Below are 20,411 nucleotides of genomic sequence, written 5' to 3'. Positions count from 1 at the left end.
GAATAATCGCTTCCGTACGCATTTTATTGCCGTATAAATTACAACAGATTCTGTTGTCTGCTCAATGCGTAAACTTCAATCATCTGATAATTTTAGTCCAGAACTTCGAGAATCAATTCCCGAACCCTAGCGGAAGTAATCGTAATCCATCCAATCCAATTCCTGTCAGAAACCTGAATATAACTAATGAAAATACCGAAAATCTTCGCAGCGATGAGAGGTCACGTGACAATACTGGCATTGGAATTAGTGAAAGATCTATTATACGTACTGGAACTGGAGCTAATGGAAGATTCAATTCTAGCGGTAGAAATGGAACGAATTATAATAATCCGAGGAACAGTTGGATGAACGGGAGAAACTTTCGTGGAAGACGCAATTGCAGTAACAATGTGATGCATACCAGTGTGACTCAAAACAGATCCAATTGGAGATCTCGAGATGGCAGGAACTGTCGGAATAGGACCGAAGTAATAAATGAAACAGGAAATGGATCAAGAGAAAATAACCAAGATTGTGGTGTTCAATGTACTTTAATTGACTCGTTTATTAATCATAATTTAAACTAAAACCCGCTGTTAACTAAATTAAACTTGGATAACAATTCTTAATTTATTCTCTCAGATGTTATGAGTTGTGTTATGAATACTTCATTTGGACTTTATATTTGAGCAACATGTTATGATGTGATTAATTTATCTTATCTTTGTATTAACTTTGAATGTTGTGTTTACCTTTATTTTACTTTACATGTTCAAAAGAGATTTGATTATGTTAACTTGAAATCCATGACATTGATTTTAAATTGAAGCTTTTAAACGTAATTATTGCCTTCTGATCTTGTTGTTGTTTTGATAAGATGACGATCTTAATTATAAATAATGTTGTTTGTATATGGATGTTATCGCTCAATGTAAAAGAGGAACAATTAACTAGTAACTCTGCGTAAGTCATCAATTAGTTATAATTTTGAATAGATCCATAAATGATATTTGTAATGAATCGACGTTTTATGATATGTAATTAGTAATAAAAGAAAAATGTTATTATAAATGAATTGATATATATATATATGGAGAAAGAAGAGAAAAGAAAAATATTTATATTGATGTAATAATAATAATTAATACGAGGATTGATGTAATAATAATTAGTACGAGGGCTATTCAAAAAGTGAGTGTTTTGAAAATATCCAGGGTTCTTTCCTTCACCGTAATACTGTTACGGAATTCCCGTTCTGGGCGACATTTACAGCGATATATCCCTATTATAGTTAATCTGTACCCATTTTACCAACACTGATCAGAGGCGCAATAATTAAGCATATAGCTTAGATGTAATTAAAAGAAAGAACGCTGTTATTGACAGGACATGTTGTCATGGTTAGTTGATATATTTATTATAATAATGTAGTAAATTAGAGGTACATAAACGAATCAGGGCTAAAGCGAAGTGTTTTTATAATATATTTCGTTTTAATATGTTCTGAATTTTAAAGCCAAGAAGTACTTCCATTACGAAAGGAACGCCGGATCTAGAAATACTTTCGGAGGAGATCTTAAACACTAAAGGTTTCACTGTAAAAAGTAAATCTTATTATGATATATATGTTTTAAAATGTAATTAGTACGAAATTTATATTAGTTACACAAAAATCTATTTTTGAGGAAGAGAAGGGTCCGGACCCCCCCCCCCTTCCTTCGCACGGCTTGGAACATAACAATTTCAATTTCCAAGCATAAGTTTTACCATAATTTCGTTTTTCATTAACAAAAATTGGTGATAATCTCGGAGACTACTAGGTCAAGGCGGCCACACTAAGTGGTCGGAGAATATCGATGCATTGACTACGTGCTACCACACTCTCGAGCTAGCAGGGTTCAAAATGTCTCTAAAGAAGCAATATAGTCTTCATTTTGTTTGGTTATTTAATAATGACGACACACGTAACTAAGCTTAGCAATACAGTTTAATCTTTGGATACTTACTACTGCCAATTCCTAAACGAGCTGATGTGAAGGTACTGTCTGTATCTGCACATGAAGTAGTGGCAACTGACGACGCTGACATTCTGCATGGAGTTTGGATTTGGGAGTGGGATGGTGAAGGTCCGTTTGGACTTTTACGATGTGATGCAGACGAGCAACCTCCGTTTGAATTGTGCACCATAGATGATACGTTTACCTCCGCAGTTCCTCCTATAGATACTCCAAGCGACTCTGAAAGCAAGTAATGAAATTATACAAACATCCAGTTTTTACTAGACTGTTAGGTATACAATAAGCAGGTGACAACTTATGGTTTTAAAAGCATGTTTAAAATGTTACAATGATTACATCCAGTATTCTATCTGTAGGGGGATGGCTGGAACTTCCTCCTCTCTGTTTCTCGAAATACCTCTCAACCTTGGATATGGTGGAAATAAAACCCACTTTTTTGAGCTATTGACGAATTTATCCCCCTCTCCGGAAATCGCAGAAATCGTACATTGACTACATTAACTCACAACGTTAAAAGATACTAACGCTGTTTATCTGCTTGTTTGATCTTGTCCTAAATAGACTCCCTATCATAATTAAATGAATATTTAATGTGTACGTTATTTTTCATTTATTTATTTATTTATTGATGTATACTCATAATAGAACCAATTTAACGACACAGTTTGCATTACGAGCCCGGTTTTTCTGTAGTTAACCATCATGAGAAGATAGCATTTATCCGATAAAAGGGGAAAGTATTAACAACCTCGTTAAAAAAAAAAAAGAACAAAAACAACTAGCAAGCCTTTTCATAGAAATAAATTACTTGAGACTAGATCTGAGTCTGAATGATTTGTTACGTAAGACTTGCTTGAATATAGCAAGTAGCCAATTTTGGACGCCAAATTGAAAAACTTGTTTATAAAAATAAACAAACTAGACATCTTATTTTTAGTTGTTAGGGCTTCTCACTCCAAGCTTGTTGTACACATTACAACAACTACTCTGCACATCTAACGAATAAATTGTTTTCAAGAGGTTCATAAAACATTGTAGGTTACTTCTATCTGTCTACTATTTCAGCCAGCCTTACTTTTGAATGTTTTTCAGACGAAGTAGCAATAAACTTTCTCCAAAATAGTATATAGTTTCACATTTAAGTAACGTCTGCACTGGCATAGTAATACGAAAGAACAGTGTTTCTTTCAGGCCTGTTTTTTTTGCCCCCCCCCCTCCCCCCGGACGTAATGGTTAAAACGTACTGGAATAGAACCAGCAGAGGGAAATATATGGTTTCAGTCCCTCCGAATACTAAGAGTAACCCCCGGAACATTTTTTTCTGAAACAAACACTGCGAAAGAAGGTCAACTCTCTGGCAATAAAGAATCGCCCACGAAATCTTGATAATTTTAACTTTCACACATTTAAAAAAATATATATTTAAAACGCGATTCAATACATAGTCCTATGAAACAAATCAGCTACGAGCTAAACTTTTAATTTGCGTTGAAATTACTATCAAGAGAGATATATATATGAGGAGACAAGCAGTGTTCTTGAACGAAATTATGAATATAAAATATATTTAGCATGAATATAAAATATAATTACCTTTCCGAATAGGTGCTGGGGGACTTGGAACACTACATTCGTTAAAAGTTTCATATGGTCTTTTCTTAGTTCCTGGATATGAGTCATCACTGTCCTCTTCAGACAAATATCTTTGTGGCTTTCTGCGACATCTTCTTGAATAAATTTCTTCGTCAGAAGAATCACTACTAACGTTTGAAGTCAGTAAAGCTTTGTCAGCCTTTGCTGCAGCTTTTTGAAATGAATCTGAAATGTTAAAAAATACATATATTCTACAGTTACTGATAAGGGAAAGTAGCTGCGAAATTATTCTTGGCATGAAAACCATACACGATAAGAAAGCAACATGGTTATGGATCTACCCTCAGTTGTGATTTCTTTGCTAACTGTAAAACATTAATATTAGAATATCCCAAATAAAACAAATCTGTTTACGAACTAAATACTCTTGTTTATGTAAAGTTATTCACGACTGAAATTCGAGAGTAAGAAAGCCTGTAACAGAACTAAGAATAGAAGGCCTAAGAATACTAGCATTTTTATTTTATTTATTTATTTTTTAACTTTATTTAACGTACCTTTGACATTTCCTGCTCACGATAAGATAGTGCAAGGCTGGATTTGGAGAGAGTTATCCAGGCCTTGTCTTTAAGGTACTATATTCAGCATTTGCCTGATTTGACTGAGTATAAAATCCCGGAAAAAACTCTAGCATAGTTAACACAAACACAAACACACACACACACACACACACACAAAGAAAAAATCCTTCTTATTTCTCTGACTGGAGTTGCTACTTTTCCCTGACTTCTTTATTTTCTTCCATATACTATTTACTTTATTTAACGTTATTTCAAAAGCACTTTGGGAATCCTATAAGAAACGTCATGGATTCTAAAAGCTAATTTAGTATATAAGGTCCTAACATAAAAAATTCATTTTAGGTCATACAAATATATATCAACTCATACCAACTTGTAATGTAGAGGACACCATTTTTTCTTTTTTCTTCAATAAGACTGTATTCCAGCAATGTATTAAAATAGAAGACATTTTATAAGCATATTTGTCACGAAACAACTGGTGACAGGAAGCTATGAATTTGAACAAGCTTACTTTATGAGTTTTATTTACCAACTAAGCTTCTCGAACTGTAGTCACAAGTATACAAATTACAATGGAATTAAACCTTTAAACTTTTCCTTGTTTTGACGAAAATATCCTCACAAATTTCGACCTGTAACGCTGGAGCGTCGAACAGGTGAGTTCACCGTTAGTAACCGTTATAAACGAATAAAACAGGAACAAACGTAATCCGAAACAACCTCTTGCAATTTCCCTGGCATTTATGTTTATTTCTTGTTTTCCTGATTTTCCAGAATGCGGACATGGTGTCTAGTCAGGATGGCCAGCCACCGGGCTGAAATCTGCGACCTACCAAATACTAAGATAACGCGCTACCAACTGAATCACGGCTGCTCCGTATGATAGATCTTGCTATTCAATGCAGAAAATAGTGAAATAATATTACATTTTGACTCAAAATTGAGGTATAAATACTCAAAAACACAACGAGACAGATAAAAAGAAAATACAAATAGTACTCACTGGATTGTCCATAGATTTTTATGTTCACAACTGTCCAATCAGCAGATGGCTCCTTACAGTCCCTGATAAAATTTTGAATACGCGTAACGGATGATGTCTTAGGCCAAAGGCATTCATTTTCGTTTTTAAGCCATTTACTAGGTATAACTTCTAATGCTCCGTCCTCGTCAGTGAAAGCTGCTACGCAAAACTTTTTTCTTCCTGAGCTCATGTTGATTCTGTCCACAGATATGCTCTTAAAAAAAAAAAAAAAAAAAAAAACCTGAATGAGAAAACACTGCAGCGTATTTCTCTTCCAAACACACAATACATTTTGATGTCACAGAGGTAAGGGAAGCACGGGATATCTTATTCGACAGTTTGCCACACATAAACAAATACCAACTGCGAACTGCATGGGAAGGAATAATAGTCACCTTCTATCGGAACATCCAAATATATCAACCAAATGGATGGGTGATCATTCGAACTATTTGTCTCAATAATATTAGTAACTTTGCCTATTTTCCCTGTAGTGACTTGAACAAAACTGTCCTTATCAACAGAGATACCAATCATGAATCCACTGTAACTCACTGCTCTATATTCTTCACCCACAACCGCTAAACATATGGTCCTCCGCTATACGGTTTTTTCAAAGCTAATTTGCGGTATTCCTGGAAGTGAACTCACGAATAGATCAGGGTTGGCAAAAACCATGGTTTTTATTGAAAAAAAACTGTTTTTTTTTTGTTTAAACCAGTTTTTTTTATTTAAACCAGGTTTTTTGGTTTAAATAATTTGCTCCATATATTCATATCATATATGGACAGAAATAAGTTTGTTTCGCCTTGATGTTATTATGCAACAACCGGGTTATACTGGAAGGGGTCACATAAGCTTAAAGCGGAATAAAAACCGCTTCTCGAGTTACATCCGAGAGAAATTGTCCTCCATTTGAACTCGGAACCAGGACTAATTGGCCACAAATGCAATACGTCTGCCGACGCACTCACGAAGGAATCCTGATAAAAATACGTTGTACTGATCTTTACATGCTTCTTAATATAACTGTCAAGAGTCATTTCAGAAGAACAAAAAGATAAACAGTTGCACAAGTGAAACCATTATACAGAATTACATATGGACAATTTCAAAGTAGTACGGAGTACAGTAATTTAGTTCAAGTTAGTTAACAACGACTTTTATTGGTCGAAATTAAAGAAATACAACGACTTAATTTGCATATCAATAAGAAAAGTGATTAAAGATACGAATTATTTGAGTCCACTTTGGCTCAGACTCATTTATACATAAATAGATATCAAAGATACTTCTCATTTCACTAAATGCCTCTCGTGAGGTCTGTATGACCCCCCTCCCACACACACACACACAAAGTACGGCATTTCGATGTATTTTATCAATAGTAAACATTGAAACGAAACAATATTTAGAATTTTTCTTTGATTGCAATTACATAACAATAACAACAACTACATAAAAAATCACAAAACAAACATACATAAACTTACTTTAAAAAAGTTGCTTTTGTAGTATAATCTTTTTGAGTAATGAATGGGGAATTTAGGTCTGAATATAATACGAATAATATACGGGAGTGAAACGTAATAACCCACAAATGTGTGTTTATCAAGATTTTACAAACACTTACACTTTTACGAACATTTTTCGTTTTTTGGTTTAAACCAGTTGGTTTTTTTGAAAAAGAAAAAAAACAACAAACCAGCCAACCCTGGAATAGACACAATCATATTATCTTCGTAGCTTTCGCTTAAACATCCGCAGCGTTGTGGACGGAAAATGCACATAGATGAAACAGTAAAAAAAAAAAAAAAAAAAAAAAAAAAAAAAGTCACGTTTGTTTTTCTTCTCTACTGTTTCATCTATGTGCATTTTCCAATCATAACGTCGAGGATGCTTATTATTTAAGATAATCTGATTGTCTATTCGTGAGTACATTTCCTATTTTCCTTATTTTGGACCATTTTTGTCATTAGGCTCCGTTTTTATCCATGTGATATATCCACTCTACTCCTTATCTTCCCTTCTTAGGCAATGAAGTAAATTTTAATTCAACGACATCGAACGTCTAAAATTGTTATGACCAGACTTGCCCCGCTTTTTATTCGCATAAAAAATATAGCATCTCTAGTATCTAACCCTTATACACTATATTAACTGTGTTTCGACCTTAACAATGTATTTATACGGCCTACTGTTTCTCTCATACAATATCTGGAATATGTTTGCTACCTGTACATGATGTATAAAAGGTTTGCGGTAACCACTGAAGCACCGTAGCTCAATGGTAGAGCGTGGGTAGCATTCAGGAGGTTCTGGGCTTGATCCCAGGGGTTGTTCCCCGTAGATAAGTGGTAACACTTGCTACCTTATAATCCATGATTCCGGGTTAGATTCCTGTGGGGATAAAGGTAATTTGTATCCCACGTAAAACTGTAGGTCCCGTCCTTGGAAGCTCAACAACTCGTTCAAAACGTTAACTTGAATCCACTCACACTCAATTACCATGGTCCACTATTCAAACAGTTTTCTCACTTATTTGCCAAGATCAAATTCAATGACTTTTCCAAGTTTTACACGTCACTACCCAGAACTTCACTGTACTGTTTCCTTAACTTGTTTCATGGTTGGCACATCATCCTGTAAGTTATTTCAGAAGAGATCTAACCAACCTAGCTAGTTTTTAGGCAAATCTAGTTTCTGAGTGACAATCATAGGCTAAGTAACCTACGTGTGAATCTGTATTTTCATGGCCAATTCTAGTTTTCAAATGGCGGTTACAGGCAAACCAACGTAGTGGCAGACATAAACTAACCTAATATGACCTAATCGGCAAGACCTTATTTTGATTATTTATTTACTCATGGGAAGGACAAAAAGGGATCGATCCTTCAGGTAAAACTAGGATTTGGACAGGAAGTGGCCCTGGCCTTTCAAGAGAACGTACTTCGCATTGTGGGAGGGAGGAAAGCCTCAGGCAGGCCTGCGCAGGATTCCAACCCACGTTCGAACTACCCAAGTGCTGCGTGACAGGCGGATGCTCTTCCCCTAGACCAACAGCTGGGTTCAAGATCTTACGTTGCGCAGAACAGCGAAAGTATGCGCTCACCTAAAGTTTATTAAGTACAAGGAGCAAAATAGTAAATTAACTTACTTAAAATTGAGTTACAAGTTATATTTATCAACACTGTGTCCCTTGTACTTAACACAAATCAGTTGTGATGCGTGTGCATCTACCACTGTTTTATACAAAGTAAAATCTTGCTGATCTTAACCTAACCTGAAACTATGCGAAAATGTGCCAATTCGGTAGTGAATAACTCGATAGTACCTCCATTTGTCATAATCTCTCAATTTAAAGTACTTTTTAACGCATTTTTAAGTAGTAAATAAACTTGTTCCAATATTTGGCCGTCTCGGCCTGAGCCTCCTATGCCTGAAGACTATAAATCAAAATTATTCACGACTAAGTATAGTGATATCTACACATGTTTGCACCTGTAACAACAAAACCAGTACCAGATTTGTTGCATCGAGCGCGGACTATAAACTAACCAAAATTTATTTGGAACAGTTTATGTGGATCTCTTAATCTATAGTCGACATCGTTCATGCAAATCAAAGATAAAATATGCATTCTATTAATGGAAGAAAAATAATTTTAATACTCACCTTCAATAATAAATACGAATTGATGGTAAAACCACAACAAACAACAGTCATTCCTGCTTTTCCCTCGCTTCGCACCGCTTGTGGCGCCATACGGTGTTATGGTTTTAAAACTGTGAACAGTTGACAAACAATCTGCGTACTCCGATCGACATCGATTCGACATAGATCGAGGCCGAATCGAAAAATTACTTTTTCAAATAATTGCCACAGAACCATCAAAATGTTAATTTCATGTGTTTCAAATTTATTCATTGTAAAAAGAAAATGTTTCCATGCTTTTTTCTTTTTGGTGGGCAAGCCTATTTATATCCCACGTGGGACCTATATCGGTAAATCAACATCGGCAAGCCCACCAAATTCCCACGTGGGACCCATATCAGTAAATCAACCTCGGCAAGCCCACCAAGTTCCCATGTGGGACCCATATGGGAACTTGGTGGGTTATTGTGGGCCAGTTTAGATCCACGACGCCGACATTGGCCGATGTCGCACAAATATGGGTCCCACGTCGGCGTGCTACTGGGGCACACATGGCTACTAATATATGTATATAAATTCATTATATGCATATAAAAAACCTGAAACTGTGGCGCAAGTATTAAGAATGAACTACTCATTAAAAATATGTATTGTAGTATTATCATCAATTCATGTAAAATCTCATATTGGTATGTTGTGAAAACCATATCCGAGCAAGTGTCGCTATTTTTTTCTTTACAAAGCGTAGAATATTTCTTCTTAAGAACAAACATATAATCGGAAAAAACACATGACGGTCCGCAAATACCCCTGTGTACTGCGGATTTTGGGCGTGGCCAATTTTATATGATCAAGACTGTACAAACTTTTAAAAAGTTTAATTAGTCATTACATGCATAGGTAACACTTCGTATCCGAATTAATTGGTATTTACTCATGAAATGACTGACTACCGTAGTTGGATGCTATGGAATTTTGAGGGAAAGTTCCACGCGCTTGCAATCATACTAGTGGCACTTTTATCCCTGGGTAGAACGAAACTCTTACTTCAATATTCTCTCTCTCACTCTAACACACTCAACACCACCCCATTACGTATCTCTTTCCAAAATGCACCAGAGACTAACGCTTCCTGTATAAAAGCCATTCTCTTTCTCTTTTAAATAAAGGTGGTTTTTCTCCTCCTCTTGTAATGCTTCTGTCCCTCCCCTTTCTATCACACACACACACACATCTACTCCCCCTACATACTCATCTACTGCCCTCCCCGACACACAGCTGTACGTTTCATATCTTGTGTGCTTGTAAATGTTTGCCGGTATCCTTTTCCCCTTGACTCACTTATTCACTCACAAAGTAGAATCATGGCAGCTAGTAAAGAAGGCATGTCAAATGTGGTAACTTGCAGCTGACTAGAGCGTCACAGCAAATAATGGCCGTCCTTTGACCTGCGCAGCTAATAAACGAAACTTCATTATGTGAAAGCCCTTTTTATATACAAATTCTTCACCTTATATTATACTTATCCTGTTTTCCAAGAGAATATATTAACTTAAAGGACTTTCGAAAGATATAAAATTAATTGTAATAATAATAATAATAATAATAATAATAATAATAATAATAATAATAATAATAATAATAATAATAATAATAATAATAATAATAATGCTTTACGTTAAAATTGCAATCATAGTGCTGCGTGAGACGTCTTACAGTTGCTTGATGGATAAGTTTATGATATATTTCAATATTGTACTGCCTCATATTATTATTATTATTAAGTATTCTGCCTTTTGGCAGGTCCTGGGGCTAATAGGGATTTGTTTTTCAATTTTAGATTTTGGCCTGGAATGTTTCTTCCACTTTTGTCGATCTTCAGCTTCCTCTTTTAACTCACAATATTTTCTCCTATCTTTCAAATCATCGATCAGCTGTGTTCTTCTACTTCCTATTCCTCGCTTCCCTTCCATCTTTCCTTCTATGGCGGTGTGAAGAAAATTTCTTCTCAAGATGTGTCAATCCAATTGGCCTTTCTACGAAGGATGGTGGCTAGAAGTGTCCTCTTCTCTCCTATCTGTTTTAAAATATATTCGTTTGTTGCTCTCTCTGTCCATTTTATCTTCTCCATCTTCCTCCAACACCACATTTCGAAGCTCTCCAAATATTTCCTCTCTAACTTCCGTAATGTCCAAGTCTCTGAACCATACAGTCCAACGCTCCACATATAGCACTTGACCAACTTCTTCTTAAGTTCAATATTGAACCTACTAGTTAAGAGTGATCTTTTCTTGTCGAATGTTTCTTTAATTATGACAATTCTTAACCTGATCTCTTTGGCGCAGTAAGCATCTCTCGTCAAAATACTTCCCAGATACTTAAAATTATCGACCTCTTCAAGTTCTCTTTGATCTACTCTGATTCGTAAGGGCGTGTTTCCACTTGATATTCTCATGACTTTCGACTTCTCGATGTTACTTTCCATTCCATACAGTTTTCCACTGTCAACTATTTTGCCAATCACCTCCTGTAGTCCTCCTTCGGTTTTAGCTAATATAACCGTATCATCTCCATACCTGATGTTAATGATCTGCCCTCCAATCTTGAAATCTCCAATTCCCATTAATGCTTCCTTCATTAAACATTCACTGTTAATGTTGAATAATTGGGAATACATACTACAACCTTCTCTGACTCCTCTTCCAATCTCCACACTATTGGTTTCCCCTTTATTCAAGCGCAGCTTCACTCGTTGTCCTATGTACAGGTTTTGAATGAGTCATCGATCTCTCCAGTTGACTCCGATTTCCTTAAGTATTTTCAGAAGTTTCGTCCAATTCACTCGGTCGAAAGCTTTTCGCCAGTCGATGAAGCACAAAAACAACTCTTTCTTTTCATCAAGAATTCTTTCTGATATAATTCTCATCAATCCAATAGCATCTCTGGTTCCTTTTCCTTTCCGGAATCCAAATTGATCTTCTTCTAACCTCTCATCTATCTTACTTTCCAGCCGCCTATTCAGTATACGTGCAATGATCTTTCCAGTATAGGAAATCAGGCTAATGGTTCTGTGATCGCTGCACTTCTTTGCATTTGTTTGTTTGTTTGTTTGTTTGCAATGCAATCATTCTAACATCAAGAAAATCCTTTGCCTATTTTCCACTCAGGTAGATCTTGTTAATAAATGAAGTCAGTACTTTCATTTCGTTGTCTCCTAATCTCTTGAGCAAATCTACTGGTCTTCTCCAGTGGTCTTTCTCCTTCGGATGTCTTTGATTGCTTGTACTACTTCACTTTTCAATATACTGGGTTCTTTTTCTTCATCATCCACCTTTTCCTCTTCTTCGATCGCAATATCTTTGGGGTGATTCTTCTGATCATACAAATCTTTTATGTATTCCTCCCAAATTCTAAGGATTCTTTGATGGTCAGTGGCTAAATTACCTTGTTGATCTTCAATGCCGAACGTTCGTATACTTTTGTTAGCTTTCCCTCCTAATTCTTGTGCTTTCTGGTACATTAGATCATATCTGCCGCGCCGTTGAAGTTCCATTATTTCTTAACATATCTGTTCCATATACTTTTCTTTGGCTTTGTTTGTCTCTCTTCTCAATTCATTATTCAGCCTTCTGTATTCCTTGATGTCCGTGTTTTTCGCTCTTCTGCGTTCTTTCATCTTCTTAAGCATTGCTTCAGTTATCCATGGTTTTCTCGGTGCTCCTTCCATCCTGCCAATGTTATTGTGGAGTGTGTCAAGTAGAATCTGTTTAACTTTTCCCCAACTATTCTCTATATTGCCAACCACATCGCCTTTTGCACAGAATTTTTCTTCAATTTATTCTTTCACATCATCGTCGATATTTCTTAGTCACTCCAAGTTCCATTTTTCTTGATCGACTTTAAATAGGTTTGCACTTCCGCCACCAGGAGATTGTGATCCGAATCAATGTCCGCTCCTGGCAGTGTCTTCCCGTCTCGTACACTATTCCTGAAACGTTGATTCACAAGAATGTAATCAATTTTGTAGCGTTTCGTATCTCCTGAACTTTTACACGTGTACAGCTGGGTTTTTCTTTTCTTAAACCACGTGTTCATGATTAGAGATGCAAGGGCTCGGAAAAAACCGGCTTTTTTGGAAAAAACTCGGTTTTTTCTGCTTCGCTTTTTTGCTTGGGAAATTTGGTCTTTTTTTTTTTTTTTTTTTTGAAAATTCTGCTTTAAATTGATAAACCAGATTTTGTTTCGCTTCTCTATAACACAAAAAGTAATTTAATTAGTGGTTGATGACGATAATAATATAAAACCTCGAAAATAAACTACGAATTTCGAAAAGATATTTCAAACAGTTTTACTTCTCAACATATTTACATTATGAATTCCAAAGGGTTAACCAATGTATATAATAAGATTTTTTAAACCTCCTACATACAAAAGTAAGTAGGGTTGGCAAGAACCATGGTTGTTTCTGAAAATGCCAAAAACCCGGTTTTTTGGGGAGTTTAAACTAGGTTTCTTTTGTTTAAACCAGGTTTTTTGGGTTTAGATATTTTGCTTTATGTATTTATATTACATATTAACAGAAATAAGTTTGTTTCGCCTTGGTGTTATTATGCAACAACGAGGTTATGCTGGAAGAGGTCACATAAGCTTAAAGAATTCTGGTCAGTAAATTTCTTAAATTGAGAAACTCCCGCCCTAGCTATCGGGAAAATCCCGTCATTACTCTAAATGTAAAACAATAACGGAAAAATTCTTTTATTGCTTTGCATGTAAAATTTAAAGGTCAACGTATAATCAGTACGCTAAAACTGAGGTATTAAATTACACATTTAGTCCGTACATATCATTGAAAGTACAATCCAAGCTAATGTTGAGAGCTACGTAGGCAATCGATAAATTTTGCCAATTTGTATCAATATATTTAAGCAACCTTGGCTTCTTTATAAAACCACAGGAGTTCAGGCATGCAGAAATATACAATTTAGTTTCGTTTCATATGTTTAGGCTTAACATCCTTACGAAATACCGAGGTTATCAAGGAGAAGACTTTCGCTTAAAGTTACATCCGAACCGCTACTTTGTTTACGCATGAAAGAAGGGTTGTGGTTCGATCGAGAATTGAACATGGGACACCTTGATTAAAAGGTGAAAATAAAATAAAACTAATGCAGATGGTTTGATGTGGGGAAACGTCACCATGAAGTTCACACGATTCGCATTTTTCGTTTTTTTTTTTTGGTTTAAACCAGTTGTTTATTTAAAAAAAGAAAGAAAAACAGCTAGTGTAAACCAGCCAACCTTAAAAGTAAATACTTCTTTAAAAAATACACAAATAACTAGGAAAATTCTATGTAGTATTTTTCAAGATATTCCTTACCCTCTTTTTGGAACAAAATAAAATTAAAATAAAACATAAGAAAAATACTTAGATTTATATGATACACTTAAAGGCTGCACATCTAGAGCTTTTGGTTTTGTATATTCTTGAAATTCCACAGTTTTATATAAGCACTATCACGGTTTACTCAGTCCTCAAGTTTTTTTTTTTTTTTTTTGTATTTTTAACAAGAGGGATCCAACATATGTAGGGCGTGAGATAAGAACATGGTAACCCACAATTTTACTAAATTAAGAAATTAAAAATTTTCTGCTACACAATCCATTTTGAAAGTCGGAAAGCTGAGTTTTCACATAAGACTATACGTGAAGAATTAAACGAAGCGGTATGCGTTGCTGTCTATCTAGTGCTGCATAACTCAGCAATGAAAATTTGTTAGTTACCATGTTCTTGGCTCACGCCCTTCATATCATTATGGAACTCCCCCCACCCCACCACCACCAAAAGAAAAAAAAAGGACTACGGAATATATATAAGTTAAGATAAATACAACTGCATAACAAATATGACTGAGTGGAGCTTTTGCGCTTCTATCGGGAAGTCCGGGATTATGCGCTTCTATCGGGAAGTCCGGGATTCAACTCAGCATTCGACCATTCTGACAAAACTTTTCTTCATTCCATCTATTAAGTAGAAATAGTGCATGTACTGTGAGTTGGCCGACTTCATTTCTTATTGTTTTTAAATCATTATTATTACTAATTACCAGCAGTGACGGTTTTGCGAAGGTTAGGAGGATGGTCTTTCGGACTGAAGCCTGTTCCCCAAAATTACGGAATGTCTAAAACAAACGAAATATCTATTAGTTATGCCTTTACTCAAATCGTCAAATAAAAATTACGAATGTTTAGAAAAACTAAACATTAGTAAGAAAAAAACCTCCCAAAATACTTTTGTAAATCCGCCACTGATTCTCAGTATAAAATGATCTTCAAGATTGTATCCGGAAGATTATCTCTAAATATATAAACGAAACAAAATACAGTATTAGTTATGCCTGTACTCATAAACTTCAAGCTCTTCCCAAATAAAATTAGGACATTTTAGAAAACGAAACAATCAGAGAAACCCGTCCCAAAGTACGTTTCTAAATCCGCTACTGATTATTTGTATAAATTAGTATTCAAGGTTGTATCCGGAAAATTACTGCTAAATCGTTGCACAGCTACAGTATAACAGAAATGTGGAAGTACGGTTAGACGGATATATTGAAAAATGAATGAATGAATGAATGACTGGGGGTTAATGGGGACGGGATATATTGAAAAACGTACGCTTTGACGGATATATGGACAAACGTAAGTTAACTTTTGCGCTAGAAGCTAGAGTACTAAGCTCTTAGAAATGAAACACAGATTACAAACTGAAATGATCCCGAGAAGAAAAAAAATGTTAAATGTTAAATAAGAATGCTAAATTTCACAAAAATAGTGTGAAAACTACATGTTCTTCCACAGCTGTAGAAAAGTATTCGAATTATGGAATGGGCTGTGTGTATATATATACATATGGGCGGAAATAAGGGACTATAAGGGTTTTATCTCCAAATTTGGACAACATAATGACAGTTGAATTCACTAGACAATAGGAACATCAACTACAACCTAGCCACTAGAAGTGTTCTAAACCCTGGTTAACCGGTTTGGTTTCGGTTTAAGGTTCAAACAGAACTTGTCGGTTTATTTCAGAAACCGATCCGTAATTTGGTTCAATTTTGTTTGAAAACACACATTATATTGCACTTTTTCGAAACATTTATACATATATTGGAAAAGTTCCGAAAGATATGTGATGGTTTTGTTTTAAGTTGAGGTATTATGAATCTGCTGTTTTACTTTTGAATAGAATTACGATACTCCATATTTTTCTATAAATATACTTTTCTGAAAACACGTTAATATCCAATAAAAATACTACTTTTTCGGTTCGGTTTGGTTTCGGTTAACAGTTTGAAAATGAAATGAAATCGTTGCGTTTAATGCCCCATGATTACGCCTGTTACGTTGATTGAGACCATGATTAAAGCAAATGAATTGTGATGGACGGATTGGTGGAATGAGAAAGTGGGTGGAAAAGGGTGTGTCCCGAGAAAAGGCCACCTCAACCTTATTTGCCTTGCGAACTTATCAGGCACCCACCCACCAAACACTTCACTGTTCGGGGTCCCCGGTTCAATTTACAATGAGAGAGTTTTTTGTAACTTTAAATGTCATCGATGTATCTGCGTTCGTGTCCCTGTTGTTCAAGGTTACTGGAAATAAGTGTAAAACGAGTATAACTGAGTATAATAGAGAAAAATTACGGAGATACCTTCGTTGAATCAGAAAAAAGTGGTTTTAGGTACCAGGTTCCAGTTAATGGTTCGAAGTACTCTTAAGACCACTTTCTCCTTCATGTTTTTGCGTGTTCATATGTCTTTTTAAAACTGAAATTTTCATTCCCTGGACAATAGTATTTTATCATGACCAAAATCAGGGTGTTTAATCGTTAATAAAATATTGAAATCGTAAACGTGTGCAATTTGCTACATGCACAAGTGTTTTTGACTCTTACGAAACAGAGCAGTCTTAGGGTAGTGACTTGAGCATTCCTCTCGAAATTTAGAGGTCATGGATTCAATTCACGCTGACGTAATGAAGGAAATTTTTTATCATTTACGATGTTGATACTTCCTATGTATAATAACATGAACAATATTCAATTTCTCTCGGTCTTACAAGTTAGCTATCTTCACAGGGGTCACATGTATAAAACCTTGATTCGTACTGTCTGAAAACGTAATGTGTTTAGCAAACAATTCATGAATACATAATGGTCGTCCTCAGGGCTTAGTATGAGTAAAAAATATGTCGGAAATTGTATTGTTTCGTAGCAACGGTGGAACTGTTTCTAACTTCTTTCAGTAATACTAGAAATAATAATGTTATTTTCGTTCGCCATTTCCAACACGTTCTATACATGTGTTCTATACATATTATAGTTCATCACTATATTATAGTTCATTTGAAAGCCTACCGTGAAAATTTTAGAGGAGCCCGCAAAAATTTAGGGGGTCCCGGCTCCCCCTAGACCCCCCTGGATACGAACCTGTATACAGACCATAATTCGATGGGCTTCGAAATACGAAGTAACAAAATTAGAGTATAAGATTCAGTCTACACAGCAATTGTTACTTAAAGAATGGACATAAACTATTTCGAAAATCGAGGTAAGACGAGATATTTTTACAACAGTTTTCATCTTGTCTCGGTTCTCACCTCCAAAGCAAGACAGCAATTTGTTTTAGCCTTGTCCCGTGTCGAATCCAAAATGTTAATTATCACCTCTATTTTGTTTATTTTGTATTCAAACGAGATGAGGAATTTTTCTTCAGGATGCAACATTAAACAAAACCGAAATATTCTTGCCAAAATCACGTTTCTGGCTATAATGGTATGACCTAAGCGATAATAAGCTCTAACTTAAAATCTTCCACGAGGTAATTATAATTATTATTATTGTTTATTATTACTATTATTATTATTCATGAAGATTTTATAGTTCAAGTATTGAAAGATCCGAGTATTCATATATCTGAAGATAATAAAACGTGTCATTGCCATTCAATCGCCACCAAATATGCTAAAGTAAAGAAAATAATACTTCTTAACGTGGATCCGATCCGACAATCTCCAGATAACTGGCAATGAGCTTTGACCACTGAACCACGATTACTGCGCCATAAACGATTCGTGTTTACGGTGTTTATGGTAGGTATCTTTGCCTCCGCTTACAAAGTAATACGTTATTTTTCTTCGTTTCAAAACGTCTTTCGTATTTCTTTTATGGTGCTGTAAGTCAATAACCTTTGATATAGTTTATATTAATAACTTGAGCTGTTCTTAAATCTTTGGTTCACAATTCACTTTCTTCTCCACACCAAACTACAGATATGACAGATTTAACTATCATACTCTGCATTTAATTCCTTAGCAGTCGCCACTACCCGGTCAAGAACTTACGTCCGGCACGATACATTTGGTGTAAATAACATTAAAGGAAGAAGCTGGTTCGTTCAAAAGCTGAAGTTACTAATATTTGGGTTTTAGATTCATGTGGCATGATTCTGAGGGGTAATGTAGCGGACTTACAAGCAATACAGTTATCCAAATCCTGTTCACGCCCAAGCTTTTTTTTTTATGAAAGTGATCGTGAATAATCGACTTCTCATACTAGACGAACAATTCTTAAGAATGTGGAAGCAAACACCTGAATCATGATAGAGACGATTTACGAATGTTTATTGGGAAAGGGCACAGACATAAACCCCACACTATCTGTTAAGCAAAGTTTAGGTACAGTAATCGGTGGAATAGTGGTTATCTTACAGGACTTCCACGTGTAAAATCTCGGTTCGATTCCCCGCCAGGTAATATCATTTTTCGCATTAAATAATAGCTGCAATTGTGCGAATCACAACGTTATATCCGCAATAGATGAAATCGACATTGGATGTTTGGAACAGATAAAGCTTCGGGGATGACTAAAAATGGCTCCCTCTTGATTATTTCAAAACAAGATTTTATTTTCATTAGTTTGACTTAAAATTTGTTTCCATCCTATAATTCAACGTGTTTTATTCATATTTGGAATTTGAAACATGCAAGGTCCGCTACATCAGTAAGAAACATCCCATTTTATTTTTGAACATTCGTAACTTTTCATTATGATACAGTTTGGATTTTTAATGTAGGGTATTTCTGAAATGTAGCAGTAAAATAGCACTCATTCTTTTTCTCTTTCTTTCTTTTTCATTACTTTCTTTCTTTCTTTCTTTTTGTTCAGTAGTGGTCTGGAAGGGAAGATATGACCTACGTTACCTACTGGATTTATTATAATGTATTTCAGATACTATTGAATTTGCAACCGAACCACGCGGAAAAGCATGTATTAAACGTTTGACATAATCCTAGATGTGTCTCGGAGATCTACAGTTCAATTTGAAGTGAAGTATTTTATTTGACCACCAATTTTCGTATTTATTTTGAAAGTGACTTTATGAATGCTTTAAAAATCCTCTATATATTATTATTATTATTATTATTATTATTATTATTATTATTATTATTATTATTATTATTATTATTATTATTTCACCATTTCTCGAATCTAGACCCTGTGCGATATGTCGATCTATCGATATCGTCGATATTGATATTGACATATATCGACATTCGATATCGTGAATATATCAACATTGAAATATCAACATACTAAATTTTCGATGTTGATATTCGGGGGTGGAGTCTAGGGGGCCCCTAAGACTTGCGATGGATGAAGAAATAAAACTTAATTTTGACAATAAAGTCTTCTAGTGACAATTTCTTTATGGCCACAAGTTGCAATTTAAATAAATCCACTTGCAAACCTACAATATTATATACTGTAACTTCTCAACCACCAGAATTTGTGTGTTCCAGGAAAAAGGAAACAACAAAGCACCTGTGAAAAGCAAGAGCTTACGTTAAGAAATTTTTTGTTCCTCTCTCTCTCGGAGATTTCTATTCCTTTTGGCTTTCGAAACCGCTCATTGACAAAAAGTGCACACATGACCACTATGTGCAGTCATTCTATTAGCCAGAATCAGATATTTTGAAAAGGAAACGAGTTTTTAATAATAATAATAATAATAATAATAATAATAATAATAATAATAATAATAATTATTATTATTATTATTATTATTATTATTATTATTATTATTATTATTATTATTATTATTACAATCGGTTTTACAACTAGAATCCCATCTGTTTATTTTGCATGTGTGGGCCACAGGTCTGCTACGCCACTAGTGTCCCTTATTGTGCGTTTGTCTCTGTTTCCGTTTAGTATGGATGTTTATTTTTGTGCTGTTAAGCTTTTCTATTAAAGCTTTACATTATGTAACCTTTTCCCTCATTTACGAGATTTTTTTTGGGGGGGAGGAGATAAACTGCTTTTCTCTGATATCTATTTCTTGCCATCGTCTTGTTTGAACTGCTTAAGTAAGAACATTCTGTAACTTTTTATGTCATATGTTGCCCTCTCGATAAAAAAGGACTTCATTCTTAACAATTTATTTTATTCTCTTAAGTTGCAGTTTGCTGTACTGATATATTTGTAACAAAACTGAGGTT

The 20,411-nt window shown here is 35.0% G+C and overlaps 1 protein-coding gene across 3 annotated transcripts in view; it reads right to left on the bottom strand.

The window, feature by feature from the left end:
- Positions 1-20,411, bottom strand: part of LOC145660610 (uncharacterized) — a 70,272-nt gene that overhangs the window by 9,486 nt on the left and 40,375 nt on the right. Inside the window, exons 1-4 of one of the 3 annotated variants that reach the window (XM_081725874.1) lie at positions 8,877-9,329; positions 5,181-5,415; positions 3,594-3,818; positions 1,989-2,219 (exon numbers count right to left, since the gene is read on the bottom strand). In XM_081725874.1, the coding sequence (XP_081582000.1) occupies positions 1,989-2,219; positions 3,594-3,818; positions 5,181-5,415; positions 8,877-8,966 (781 nt within the window). In that variant the 5' untranslated portion in view covers positions 8,967-9,329. Of the gene's footprint in view, positions 1-1,988; positions 2,220-3,593; positions 3,819-5,180; positions 5,416-8,876; positions 9,330-20,411 lie in introns of those variants that run through there. The other 2 variants (XM_081725871.1, XM_081725872.1) reach the window with 2 other exon arrangements.

This window comes from Thermobia domestica, chromosome 9 (genome assembly GCF_964235325.1).
Source record: "Thermobia domestica chromosome 9, izTheDome1.hap1.1, whole genome shotgun sequence".
NCBI lineage: Eukaryota > Metazoa > Arthropoda > Insecta > Zygentoma > Lepismatidae > Thermobia > Thermobia domestica.
This window is presented reverse-complemented; position numbering and strand designations above follow the sequence as displayed.